This window comes from Schistocerca serialis, chromosome 6, assembly GCF_023864345.2.
Source record: "Schistocerca serialis cubense isolate TAMUIC-IGC-003099 chromosome 6, iqSchSeri2.2, whole genome shotgun sequence".
Taxonomy (NCBI): Eukaryota; Metazoa; Arthropoda; class Insecta; order Orthoptera; family Acrididae; genus Schistocerca; species Schistocerca serialis.
The window spans coordinates 442,744,795-442,758,625 of NC_064643.1; the positions used below are offsets into that span (position 1 = coordinate 442,744,795).

General features: G+C 41.1%; 1 protein-coding gene across 1 annotated transcript in view; it reads left to right on the plus strand.

Annotated features, from left to right (window-relative positions):
- The window catches only part of LOC126483644 (N-terminal Xaa-Pro-Lys N-methyltransferase 1), an 88,800-nt gene extending 75,366 nt beyond the window's left edge, over window positions 1-13,434 (plus strand). Inside the window, exon 5 of the mRNA XM_050106701.1 lies at window positions 13,055-13,434. Within this exon, the coding sequence (XP_049962658.1) occupies window positions 13,055-13,325 (271 nt within the window). The 3' untranslated portion in view covers window positions 13,326-13,434. The remainder of the gene's footprint in view (window positions 1-13,054) is intronic.
- The last annotated feature ends 397 nt before the right edge of the window (window positions 13,435-13,831 follow it).

The window sequence follows — 13,831 nt, forward strand, 5'->3', positions numbered from 1 at the left end:
AATTTCCATATAACATTTTGTTTATGTTTCACTAAACTGCACGGCCTTCTCCTGATCATCTTTTGTTGATTTATTTGCAAATTTGACAGTTATTTTCTTTCCCACTCTCCACTTACCTTATTTATATACAATTCTTTCATGGTTTTGTGTGTTTATTTTTCATCAAACTGCTCTGATTGACTTTTACTGCCATCTTCAACTTTACTTTATTTGCCAAGCAAATAGTTTACATTTTCTCTCATGACTTTCCCTTTCTGTTTGCCCAGTTTTTAAAATGTTGTCTCTTTTTCACAATGGCCCTTATTGATTTTTTTTTCTTTTCCTAACATTTTCTCCTATGACTTTGGCCACTTTTCTGGCAAGAAATTCTCACCCACTTGTTACCTCTGGTTAACCGTTGTCTGTTTTTACAATTCTTTCCGATTTTTTCCTTGCCATTCTTCCATTTTTCTATTGTTTTCCATCCTCTGTTTCTCTTTTCTGCCATTCCCATCATTTCTAATATTCCAAAGCAAACTCTCTTGCAACGATGAATCCCATCACATATTACATCTGCTCTTTTCAAAAACATGGTTTTGCACTATCAACTATGAAAACTAAGGTCCCACATTCTGTTTCTTGAAACCTGCTTGTCCCTTGGAGTTGCTTCCAAAGGCCTAACACTGAAAGTTCCTGTTTCTGGATGTAATTCTACTATACACAAGGCTCTTTTACAGTTTCAAATACAGCAATCTCTTGCACTTATTCGGCTAATCTGTGACCCATATGCCTCATCTGCCAATTTCCACTCTACCAGATTTCCCTCCTCCAACACAATGCTGCACTTATCTGTCTCTCATATTTCCTCAGATGGTATCATCCACCAAGCCAACTTCAACTACAACATGCCAGACTTCACCTTGAAAAGGTATCCCAACCTTCTCTTACACTACCTCAACAATGGTGTTTCTCTTCCTGTCCCTCTACATATCCCTAACAGCCAAACCATCAACCACCACTCCTCTCCTATAACCTGAGCTTGGCCAGCTTCCTTAACATCTCCCAGTCTTCACCACTGCCTCCCAGACCAATTAAAAATCATAATCACACAAACCAGTTACAACATTACAGTGTTCTCAATCTCTCATCTAAAGTAGTCTCCCCTCCTGAATTATCTGTATTATACAAGAGTCTCACTTTCCACTCTAAATCTGCATATAATCATGCTGCTTTGATAGAGAACCTACTTTCCTCCCTTGTAATGCCAACTTGGAATATCACTTTACAACCCAATCCAAAAACCTTTCCAACATCAAACCTGACACTGAACCCTGCCTTGAACGGTTTGAACAGTACCCTGCCTTGAACGGTTTGAACAGTTTGACAACTTGATCCACCACCACTACCTCAAAATCACTCCTTACAAGCTTTCCAAGAATTCCTCACATCCCGCATTACTTCACAGCCCTTTCCAAGTACCCTAAAACATGACCCTAACCTGTCCTCTCCAGAATATGCATTCCCTAAAAGCTGATGACTCCAACATTATACTCCCTCCAGACAAACGATCTACCACAGTGGTACTTGAGTAACAGGAGTAAGTTAGTGAAGGTCTACGCCACCTGTCTGACACCTCTACATACAGCATCTGCCATCAAGACCACAGCCCTGTGATTCAAACTAACCTGCAGTCCCTACTGAAAACCTCAGGCCCCTCACGAGGGCTAACATCTCAATCCACAGAACTTCTTATCCCACCTATACCATGCACCCCCATCTTTTACCTTCTTCCTAAGATCCACAAACCCAATTATCCTGGCTGTCCTATGGTTGCTGGTTTCAAAGCACCCACCCTATGTGTATATCTGCCATAGCTGATCAATACCTGCAACCTATAGTACAAAGACTTCTCTCCTATACTAAAGCCATTTCTTAGATCGACTGAAATCCTTGTCGGTCCCACTCCCACCACACATCTTGCTTGTCACCACTGATGCCGCCTCCCTCTACACCAACAACACACACATACATTGTCTGTTGCTGATGAACATTTCCCTAGTTTGCAACCACCTGATTCCAAACCTAAGACATCCTTCCTGCTTACCTTAATCAACTTTATACTTACCAACATCCACTTCACCTTCAAGGAGCAGACATACAAACAGCTCAGGGATATGACCATGAAAACCAGGATGGCTCCTTCCTATGCTAAGCTTTTCATGGGTCACTTGGAGGGGGCTTTCCTGGGGTCCATACACCTTCAGCCCCTGGTTTGGTTTGTATGGTTTAAATACATTGATGACATGTGGTCTCATAGTGAGGCTGACCTGTTAAAATTCCCAGAATTCCCAATTAAATTTCACATGGTCATATTCTGAATCCCATGCCACTTTCCTTGATGTTGATCTCATCCTTACCAAAGGCCAGCTACACACTTCTGCCCACATTAAACCTACTAACAACACTACTTACATTTTGACAGTTGCCGTCATTTCCATGAGAATCAAACGTATTTGTATGGATTCAGGCTCTTTACAGCAGTACACCACCATTCTCACTTCACCTCAGCCTTCACTGGATGTAATTACTCACCAGCCTAGTTCAAAAGCAGATTTCTGGGGCTCTCACATCTAATCATGGTACTTCTGATCCCTCCAAAAAATAACTTTGGAGAACACCACTTGTCACTCAGTATTATCCTGGTTTTGAATGTATTAATCAGCTACTTCCACAAGGTCATGACATCCTAAAATCATGCCCTGAAATGAGGCCCATTCTGTTTGACATTTTTCCCACCACACCTAGAATAGCTTTTCGTCACCCTCCCAATCGCAATATCCTTGTCAGATCCTAAACTCCTTCTGCACCCATTTCTCTACCCTCTTGTTACTACCACTGTGACCTTCCCCACAGCAAGACTTCGCCTGTTCATCCTCTTACCGCCACCTGTACCAGCCCTGTAACTGGAAAAACATACACTATAAAAGGGAGAGTCACCTGTGAAACAACACGTCATGTACCAGCTGTTATGTAAACACTGTTTGGCCCTTTACATTGGCATGGCTACCACCAGGCTATCAGTTAGGGTGATGGGCATAGGCAGAGGGTGTATACTGGTAACACACAGTATCCTATTGTAGAGCATGCTCCACAACGTAACAGTCGTGAGCTCAGTGCCTGTTTCACCACATGCGCCATCTGGGTTTTCCCTCTGACACCAGTTTTTCGGAACTCCACAAGGACTAACATCTGATCCACAGAATTTCTTACCCCACCCAAACCACGCACCCCCATCTTTTACCTTCTTCCTAAGATCCACAAACCCAGTCATCTTGGTCATCCTATAGTTGCTGGCTTCAAAGCACCCACCAAATGTATATCAGCACTAATTGATTAATCCATAATACAAAAACTTCACTCCTATATTATAGACACCAGCCATTTCTTAGATCGTCTGTAATCTATGTCCATGCCATTCCCACCACACACCTTGCTTGTCACCATTGATGCCACCATCCTCTATACCAACAAACCCATGTACATTGTCTGTCTGCTGCTGAACATTTCCTTAGTCTGATTCCAAACCTGAGGTATCCTTCCTGCTCACCTTAATCAACTTTATACTTACCAACAACCACTTCACCTTTGAGGAGCAAACATACGTACAAACAGCTCATGGATACGACCTTCGAAACCAGGATGGCTCCTTCCTATTTTCCTTTTCATGGGTCACTTGTAGGGGGCTTTCCTGGGATCCATAAGCCTTCAGCCCCTGGTTTGGTTTAAATACATTGATGACATGTGGTCTCATAGTGAGGCTGACCTGCTAAAATTCCCAGAATTGCCAATTAAATTTCACATGGTCATATTCTGAATCCCATGCCACTTTCCTTGATGTTGATCTCATCCTTACCGAAGGCCAGCTACACACTTCTGCCCACATTAAACCTACTAACAAAAGTACTTACATTTTGACAGTTGCTGTCATTTCCATGTCAAAATGTTCACGCCCATGCAGCTTTGACATAAGAATCAAACGTATTTGTTTGGATTCAGACTCTTTACAGCAATACACCACCATTCTCACTTCACCTCAGCCTTCACTGGATGTAATTACTCACCAGCCTAGTTCAAAAGCAGATTTCTGGGGCTCCAACATGTAATCATGGTACTTCTGATCCCTCCAAAAAACAACTTTAGAGAACACCACTTGTCACTCAGTATTATCCTGGTTTTGAATGTATTAATCAGCTACTTCCACAAGGCCATGACATCCTAAAATCATGCCCTGAAATGAGGCCAAATCTGTTTGACATTTTCCCACCACACGTAGAATAGCTTTTCGTCACCCTCCCAATCGCAATATCCTTGTCAGACCCTAAACTCCTACTGCACCCATTTCTCTATCCTCTTGGTACTACCACTGTGACCTTCCCTACAGCAAGACTTTGCTTGTTCACTCTCTTACTGCCACCTGTACCAGCCCTGTAACTGGAAAAACATACACTGTAAAAGAGAGAGTCACCTGTGAAACAACATGTTGTGTACCACCAGTTGCAAATGTTTGTTCTGTATTATCAGTTACTTCTGGATGCAGGCCATTTCTCTTTCTTTTTTTTCGTATTTATCATTTCTGGAGGTTTCTTGAAGTAGCCATTGTGTGTATATTTGGACGAAATTGTTGAAAGTGTTCTTCTGAGTCACTGTATACAACAAGTGAGATAAAATGATGTGTTCGGTAAATACATACTTTTACTTAGATGGCACAGCCCAGTATTAGTTCTAGAACAACAAAAAGAAGCTCAGTAGCTGGGACAAATTGCATGCTGAGCTGCTGAAAACATTTAGTGACAATCAATGGCAGGTCCACTTGATAAAAGAATAATTGAAGAATAGGGCCCAACGTCATTGCAGAATGACACACTCTTATGCACAGAATGTTTTGACCCTTTGTAGCACTGTGAAGTTGAATATGACAGAAGCTGATGAAATCTTACATGCTAAGTGCATGGAACTGGTTAATGAAATAAAATTTCTTTTATGCAGCTGGTCACCTCTCTTATATGTCAGATTGTAAAAGAAGAGATACAACAGTTTATGGCAAGCAGAACTGTCAGACTGAATACACAAGATATAGTGGCAGGAATGTCTGCCCCATGCATCCAGAGATAATAGATAATGTTGAAGAGCATGTCTGTTGATCTTTAACACCAGTCTCCACCACAAATCATTGCGCCATGAAGAATAAACTTGGTCAACTGAGACAGTGCTGTAGCCATCAGACAACAACCTATCATCTGACCAATGCAAGCACAATCAACTCCTCCACCAAGCATAACAACCCGCAGCGGAAAAAAACTTGGAAGGTGGAGGACAACACACTAGTATATTTTCATTATGGATGTCCTGGACACGTTGTATGGTTCTGCAGAAGAAGATGATGAATAATTGACAACTGTTCCTCGCTGCAAGATGTCAACCATCACAACAGTTCTATAATGCCAGTCTACTGCACACGATTACAATCAACCTGTGGGATGAAGTTCATCACCATACCCTAGTCATGGTTCTACCCAAGACACCGTAGCCATTCTCCATCATCATACGGAGATACCAGCCACCACATTCAGGAAAACTAAGTGTGAGAACCATCTATAGAGCTGAGGCCACCACAGATGATAATTCTCTGTAGACAGCACTTACCAAGATGACAGGAAATTTCATTTACATCATCATTGTCACCCAAGCTGTCTGGGTGCTAATTGATTCAGAGGCTTCTTCTTCTGTAAAGCTGAATGCTTGTCATACCAGCTAAAGAAAACTATGGTCACAAATTGAAAATACATCCAGGTGACAGAAACATGTACTGCAAGAATAACTATCAATGAGATAATACTGCCCTTTGAATTTATTTTTTTAACAGAATTTAGTCATGTTCATTCTTAGATGGGAATTCTTGTAGCCATCACAAGCAGTTGTAGACTGTGGAAGACCAGACCTCCAGACTGACAAAGCTGTTCCTACCAGCACACACGCAAAGATTGCTCTGGGCATTTGTTTGCTGATGAAAACATTGTTACCTCGCTGTCATCAATGAAACAAGTTCCAGTCATCATTTGAAATGCTCAGTTAAACTGTGAAGCTTTTGTCGATTGCAAAAAGCTACCCAGACTCTTAAAAGAAATCTACAAGCCATTGAGAATCATAAGCACTATAGGTGGCCAAGGAGAACTTTGGCTAACTAATTGTCATGAGCAGCCACAGGTCATCCCTAAACAAAAGTGTGTAGGGATAGCCGAACCAGTCCTGGAAGGACAGTATAGTTGGCAATGAACTGTGCTCCACTACCACTACAGACAATACAGGGAGGAAGCTACCATCGTGCTGTCATTTTACGACAGTTTTCAGGTGCTTTAAAATCCAGAGTGGAGAAAAGACAGACCAAGTGGCCAATGGTAAAACACTGTTTCAATTCTGGTTACCATCCACCATTTGACCATCATGCATATAGGGTGTTGCTGGCTGAACAGTGGATAATCCAGGAGGAAGAGGCTGCAAGATTACATCATTCAACCTTCAAAGAATCTTTGGGTCTCTTCTGTGGTCCTTGTGGAGGAGGAGGACAGCAGTTGCATTTCTGCATCTATACTACCAATGCTAGATTAAGAAAAGGCAAACCTACATTTCTAGCATTTGTAGACTTAGAGAAAGCTTTTGACAGTGTTGACTGGAATACTCTCTTTCAAATTCTGAAGGTGGCAGGGGTAAAATACAGGGAACATAAGGCTGTTTACAATTTGTACAGAAACCAGATGGCAGTTATAAGAGTCGAGGGGCATGAAAGGGAAGCAGTGGTTGGGAAGAGAGTGAAACAGGGTTGTAGCCTCTCCCCGATGTTATTCAATCTGTATATTGAGCAAGCAGTAAAGGAAACAAAAGAAAAATTCGGAGTAAGTATTAAAATCCATGGAGAAGAAATAAAAACTTTAAGGTTTGCTGATGACATTGTAATTCTGTCAGAGACAGCAAAGGACTTGGAAGAGGAATTGAACGCAATGGACAGTGTCTTGAAAGGAGGATGTAAGATGAACATCAACAAAAGCAAAACGAAGATAATGGAATGTAGTCGAGTTAACTCGGGTGACGCTGAGGGAATTAGATTAGGAAATGAGACACTTAAAGTAGTAAAGGGGTTTTGCTATTTGGGGAGCAAAATAACTGATGATGGTCGAAGTAGAGCGGATATAAAATGTAGACCGGCAATGGCAAGGAAAGCGTTTCTGAAGAAGATAAATTTGTTAACATCGAGTATAGATTTAAGTGTCAGGAAGTCGTTTCTGAAAGTATTTGTATGGAGTGTAGCCATGTATGGAAGTGAAACATGGACGAAAATAGTTCGGACAAGAAGAGAATAGAAGCTTTCGGAATGTGTTGCTACAGAAGAATGCTGAAGATTAGATGGGTTGATCACATAACTAATGAGAAGGTATTGAATAGAATTGGAGAGAAAAGGAGTTTGTGGCACAACATGACTAGAAGAAGGGTTTGTTTGGTAGGACATGTTCTGAGGCATCAAGGGATCACCAATTTAGTATTGGAGGGCAGCATGGAGGGTAAAAGTCATTAGAGGGAGACCAAGAGATGGATACACTAAGCAGATTCAGAAGGAGGTAGGCTGCAGTACGTACTGGGAGATGAAGCAGCTTGCACAGGATAAAGTAGCTTGGGGAGCTGCATCAAATCAGTCTGAGGACTGAAGACCACAACAACAACAACTGACTATGGTGCAAAGTCATGAAAAAAGATGTCTACCCATTGTGGCTCATTGATGATATCTTAGACTGCTCAAATAGAGCAAAATATTTCTCCACTATGCACATGCAGAAAAACTACTGGCATATCGGGGTTGACAGGACTGACCAGGAAAGACTGCCTTGATGACTCCCAACAGACTCTATGAGTTTAAATTTATGGCCATTTGGACTGTGTGATACTGCAGACCCTTTAGAACGTTTGATGGAAACCTGTTTTGTCACCTTGAGTGGATAACTTGTCTTTGCTATCTGGATGACATTTTCATTTTTTTGAAAACATTTAAAGAACAATTAAGCCACTTAACGAGCATATTGTAGTGCCTTCAGACACTACACCCATGCCCAAATCCAAAAAAGTGCCTCTTTGCTGCCCAAGAAATAGAAATCTTGGGATACCTAGTGAATGGCAGTGGAGTCCATCCCGATTCAGAGAAAATAAGAGCAGTCATGGATTTCCTGACTTCTCGGCACATTCATGATTGAGAAATTTCCTTTTAATGTGTTCATACCACCAGCAATTTGTAAAGGACTTCTGTACCCTGGCAGATCCATTGCAAGAACTACTGCAGGCAGACACCAAATTTTCCTGGAACAAGGTGCAAGGATGGTTTTTTCTCATACTTAAGAAGGTGCTAACATCTTCTCCAGTCCAGCATTGTGTGGTGAAAATGCCAACACAGAACTTCACGATGGCAGTAGTGGTTATAGAATAGTTGCAGTTCAGGAAGGTGCTAAAAACATAACAGCTTATGCCTCCAGAGTACTCTTCAGGTTCAATATGAACTATTCTAAATCCGAGGAAGAGTACCTTCCAGTTGTTTGGGCCACCAACAGGTTCTGGCCATATTTATTCGACAAAGCATTCATCATTGTGACAGCCCATCTTCTCTATGCTGGTTGACTGATCTGAAAGATTGATCAAGTTGACTGACAGGGTGGGCACTAAAAACGGCTTCAGAAGTATCACATCACTGTGGTATACAAAAGAAAATATGAACACAAGGACGCTGGCAGCCTCCCAAGGAAACCTTTGTTGGAGCACAGCAGCATGGATGAAATCTCAGTCATCACTGCATTAAATGACATTGCTGCTGAACAGAGGAAATCTCCAACATTGCTGAAAACCATAAAAGGGGTTTAAATGGTTGTTCATCATCCAGCAGCCATTGGAGAAGAAATGGTTGCTTCTCATCCCAGCTCCCATTGGGACAGAAATGGTTGCTCGTCATCCCAGTTCTTCTATGGCTAGGTATTTTGAACTATTTCCATGATGCTACAACATCTGGTCAGCAGGGACAGAATCAGATGCAGGTATCACTGGCCAGGTCTCTGTCAATGCATTAGACATCATGTGAGCTACTATAAGAGATACCAATGATGGAAGCACATGCCATAGTTACCTTGGGGGCATTTGGTACCAATTCTGGCTGCAGCAGCATTGTTCCACCAAATTGGAATTGACCTCTGGGAAGGTTCCTGAAGTTGACTAATGGAAATCGGTGGATAATAGTTTGCGCTGACTACCGCACCCGCTATGCTGTCATCAAAGTTACGTTGACTGCTGATGTTGCAGAAATTGCAAAGTACCATGTAGAAGACATGATTTTGAAGCACAGAGCATTCTGTGTAATGACCTGTAATCACGGAAAAGTTTTCCATTTGAAATAATTTCACATTGTGACATCACCCACAGGACAACAGCTGTCTACTATCCACAGACAAATGACCTCGCAGAGCACTTTAATAAGACATTGGGAGATGTGCTCTTGATGTACACTGATGTTGAAGAGAGAGGGGATACAGTTCTGCCATCCTGACATTCACCTACAATGCAGTGAAGCAAGACACTGCAGGCTTCAAATCAGTTTTTATGACCCACAGTTGTGAGACCAAAATGACAATAGGCACACTGCTTCTGTTTCAGCTGGATGATATTCAGTTTGACTATATGAAACATCTCATCATGAGAACCCAAGAAACAAGGCAGCTGGTTCACATACAGACCCCGGATGCTCAAAAGGAAGACTGTGGGCAATATAGCACCAACCACCACTGTTGTGTATTTTTATGCCTGCGCAGGAAGTTGGACTATGAGAAAATCCACTAAAGACTTCTCTTGGTGATATCGTATTGTTCATCACTTGTTGAGTGTCGCATATTAAGTCAAGTATTATGGCCCTTCATAAAAAAGATAAAAGCACAGGCATGTGATCCATGTATACATATGAAGCCCTGATGCAGACCAAAGGCGCAGGATTGTGATAGGGGGTTCAAGGAAACTGAAGACACGCTCAACAGTTGCGAAGCTTCTACAGAAGGGGCTACTTTGGATGCTCATCATATTGAAGAGGACATAACAACACGATCAGAATGTGAGGATCTGTCAGTGCCACCATACAGAGGACCATTGACAAGATCTAGATCCAGGGTGCTGTAGTCAGTTCCAATGAGAACTTCAGAAATAGCGGATTGTTATTTCTCCATGAGAGGGGGCAGTGCCAAGAGATGTGGTGCAAGCAGTGTGGCATAGTCACTGGTTGGTGTACCGTAGGTAGAATTCAAAGCCAACTACCAGCAGTTATTTATTATTTAGTATTTACTATTTCTGGAAGGATCTCGAAATACCTTATGTTTGTGTACTCGATGGCTGCATAATACCAACATTCTGGTATATTTGATGCTTGTATAAATAGATGCACTCCCTATCCAGGAGTTCAATTCTGTTCTGTCTGTACATTGGTGTTCATAATAAATGTGATTTCTGTTCTAAGTGTCATATTTCATTGATTACTTTGCTTTTGGATTTGGACTTGATAATGTGGCTATGAAATGACAGTATGATCTGTCCTCGGGGATTTCTAGATGAAGCTTGGGAAAATCTTGTACACTGTCTTCGTTATTCTTCAATTACACACCCACCAATTCTTTAACAGTTTAATCTGGTACATCCATTGCTAAATGGCCAACCGCAATAAAACAATGAAAATATTAGCTCAGTGTCACACAGGTAGATTTCATTTTTTACAGTGTTGCCATTAACATGGAAGGTAGAAATTGTATGGACCCTTAACCCCCCCCCCCCCCTTTAGAACTACTGATAGCCTTGAGAGAGCCAGCCCTGACAAAACTCTACCATCTGGTAAGCAAGATGTATGAGACAGGCAAAATACCCTCAGACTTCAAGAAGAATGTAATAATTCCAATCCCAAAGAAAACGGCTGTTAACAGGTGTGAAATTACCGAACTATCAGTTTAATAAGTCACAGCTGCAAAATACTAACATGAATTCTTTACAGATAAATGGAAAAACTGGTAGAAGCCAACCTTGGGGAGGATCAGTTTAAGGAAAGGCAAACTTACGTTTCTAGCATTTGTAGATGTAGAGAAAGGTTTTGACATTGTTGCCTGGAATACTATCTTTCAAATTGTGAAGGTGGCAGGGGTCAAATACAGGGAGCCAAAGGCTATTTACAATTTGCACAGAAACCAGACAGCAGTTATAAGGAAACAAAAGAAAAAAATGGAGTAGGAATTAAAATCCATGGAGAAGAAATAAAAACTGTGAGGCTTGCCGATGACATTGTAAGTCTGTCAGAGACAGCAAAGGACCTGGAAGAGCAGCTGAATGGAATGGATAGTGTATTGAAAGGAGGATATAAGATGAACATCAACAAAAGCAAAATGAGGATAATGGAATGTAGTCGAATTAAATCAGGTGATGTTGAGGGAATTAGATTAGGAAATGAGACACTTAAAGTAGTAGATGAGTTTTGCTATTTGGGGAGCAAAATAACTGATGATGGTCAAAGTAGAGAGGATATAAAATGTAGACTGGCAACGGCAAGAAAAGTGTTTCTGAAGAAGAGAATAGAAGCTTTCAGAACGTGGTGCTACAGAAGACTCGTGAAGATTAAATGGGTAGATCACATAACTAATGAAGAGGTACTGAATAGAATTGGAGAGAAGAGGAATTTGTGGCACAATTTGACTATAAGAAGGGATCGGTTGGTAGGACATGTTCTGGTGCATCAAGGGATCATCTGTTTAGTATTGGAGGGCAGCATGGAGGATAAAAATCATAGACAGAGACCAAGAAATGAATACACTAAGCAGATTCAAAAGGATGTAGGTTGCAGTAGTTACTTGGAGATAAAGGAGCTTGTGCAGGATAGAGTAGTATGGAGGGCTGCATCAAACCAATCTCTGTACTGAAGACCAGACTTATGAACTGAGGACCACAACAAATTGCTTTCATTGTGTTTGGGACACTGAAGTAAAAACTTTTCTTTCTGGCTACATATTTCTTTACCCATGGGTCTAAAATTGGATAATCACTTGTAGTAACTACAGGGTATTCTTTATTCTCTTGTGATTCACATCTTTATGCTTGTCAGCAATCTGTTGAGCAACTGTTCCAGTCAGTTTTTCTTTAGTATCTCCTTCCTGCCTATAATCTCTACCTATATCCTGCTCCTGCTTTTGAGAATCCGAAATAAGAAACTTGTGGTTCTGGAACCTTACTATGAAAAGAAAAGTCCATACTGCTCACCCATGGGTTGGGTTGGGTTGTTTAGGGGAGGAGACCAGACAGTGAGGTCATCGGTCTCATCGGATTAGGGAAGGACGGGGAAGGAAGTCGGCCGTGCCCTTTCAAAGGAACCATCCCGGCATTTGCCTGGAGCGATTTAGGGAAATCACGGAAAACCTAAATCAGGATGGCTGGACGCGGGATTGAACCGTGCTCACCCATGAATGGGCTTCTGGTGTAATTGCAGGTAGAGTGCAACCTTTTGTTTGCAGTGGCACAAGGTGCGGGAGGGTGCTGAGCTTTTTCCCAGGGAAATATCCTTGGTACTCAATTTGATAGCAGACTGGGTGGACCTGGGACTGGCACAAGGAAAAAACCCTGCTTCTAACTGTGATTTCCAAGGCTGGAATCTAGCACTCTACTTGTTAGACCACCACAGCCTCTAACCTTAATATGACTTGCTTTTTAAAGTATTACTTTTGGAATGTACTATGAATATTATTTACTGATCATGAATGTTACATTTTGTGATTGTTCTATTAAGTCTAAGAAATGCCTAATAAGCCATCAATTCCATCAAGTAGTAAAAATTTTAAAAAAGAATTTAAAAGATCACTTGTTTGATTCATATGATAATGCAATAAAATTATTGTTATTATTTTTGAAAAACATGGATTGTCGTATCTTTTGTTTTAATGTTTGTGCATATCACCTTATGTGTGTTCTCTTTTAGAAATGGATTGAAAAAAAATGGAATAATAGTCGTGAAAGAAAATCTTGCGTCCAGCAATTCTGTTGATGTTGATGAACAGGATTCCTCAGTCACGAGACCAGAACAATTGCTACTGCAGTTGCTTAATCAGTCAGGCCTCCGCTGTGTCAGACAACGCAAGCAAAAAAATTTCCCACAAGCTCTTTATCAGGTTAAAATGTATGCTCTCCGGCCTTCAGATCAGGCTGTTATTGTTTCAGACAATACTGCAAACAAAGACTGTCAAAAATAGTTCCTGATATATATTTCCTTTGATGAATCAATCTTCGTTAACAACAAATGATAAGTATTTATGAAACATTGCTAAACATGTATTTAATAAATGTATTTAATTTGACAAACACATATTTTATTTTTCTCTAACATCATTACCATTTTTCCTACAGCTGTTTCAAGTACATTATGCAAGTCTTGGAAAATTGTGCGAGACAGAGTTATACAGGATTATTAAGAACAGATGGTGTCTAGAAAATAGAATGCAGCAATTATCTGTAAATGGAAGTATTGTATATGAAGAACTTAACATCAGAACAATGCACCACTAAATTTCTGGGAATGTATTAACAATATGAGACAGGAGAGATTACTACCCACCATATAGAGGAGCTGTCGAATAGCAGATAGGCACACACACGACCACCCACTCACCCCACCCCTCCCAGGTGTGTGTGTGTGTGTGTGTGTGTGTGTGTGTGTGTGTGTGTGCCTGTCTGTTGTTCAGTGATATGGTGAGTAGCA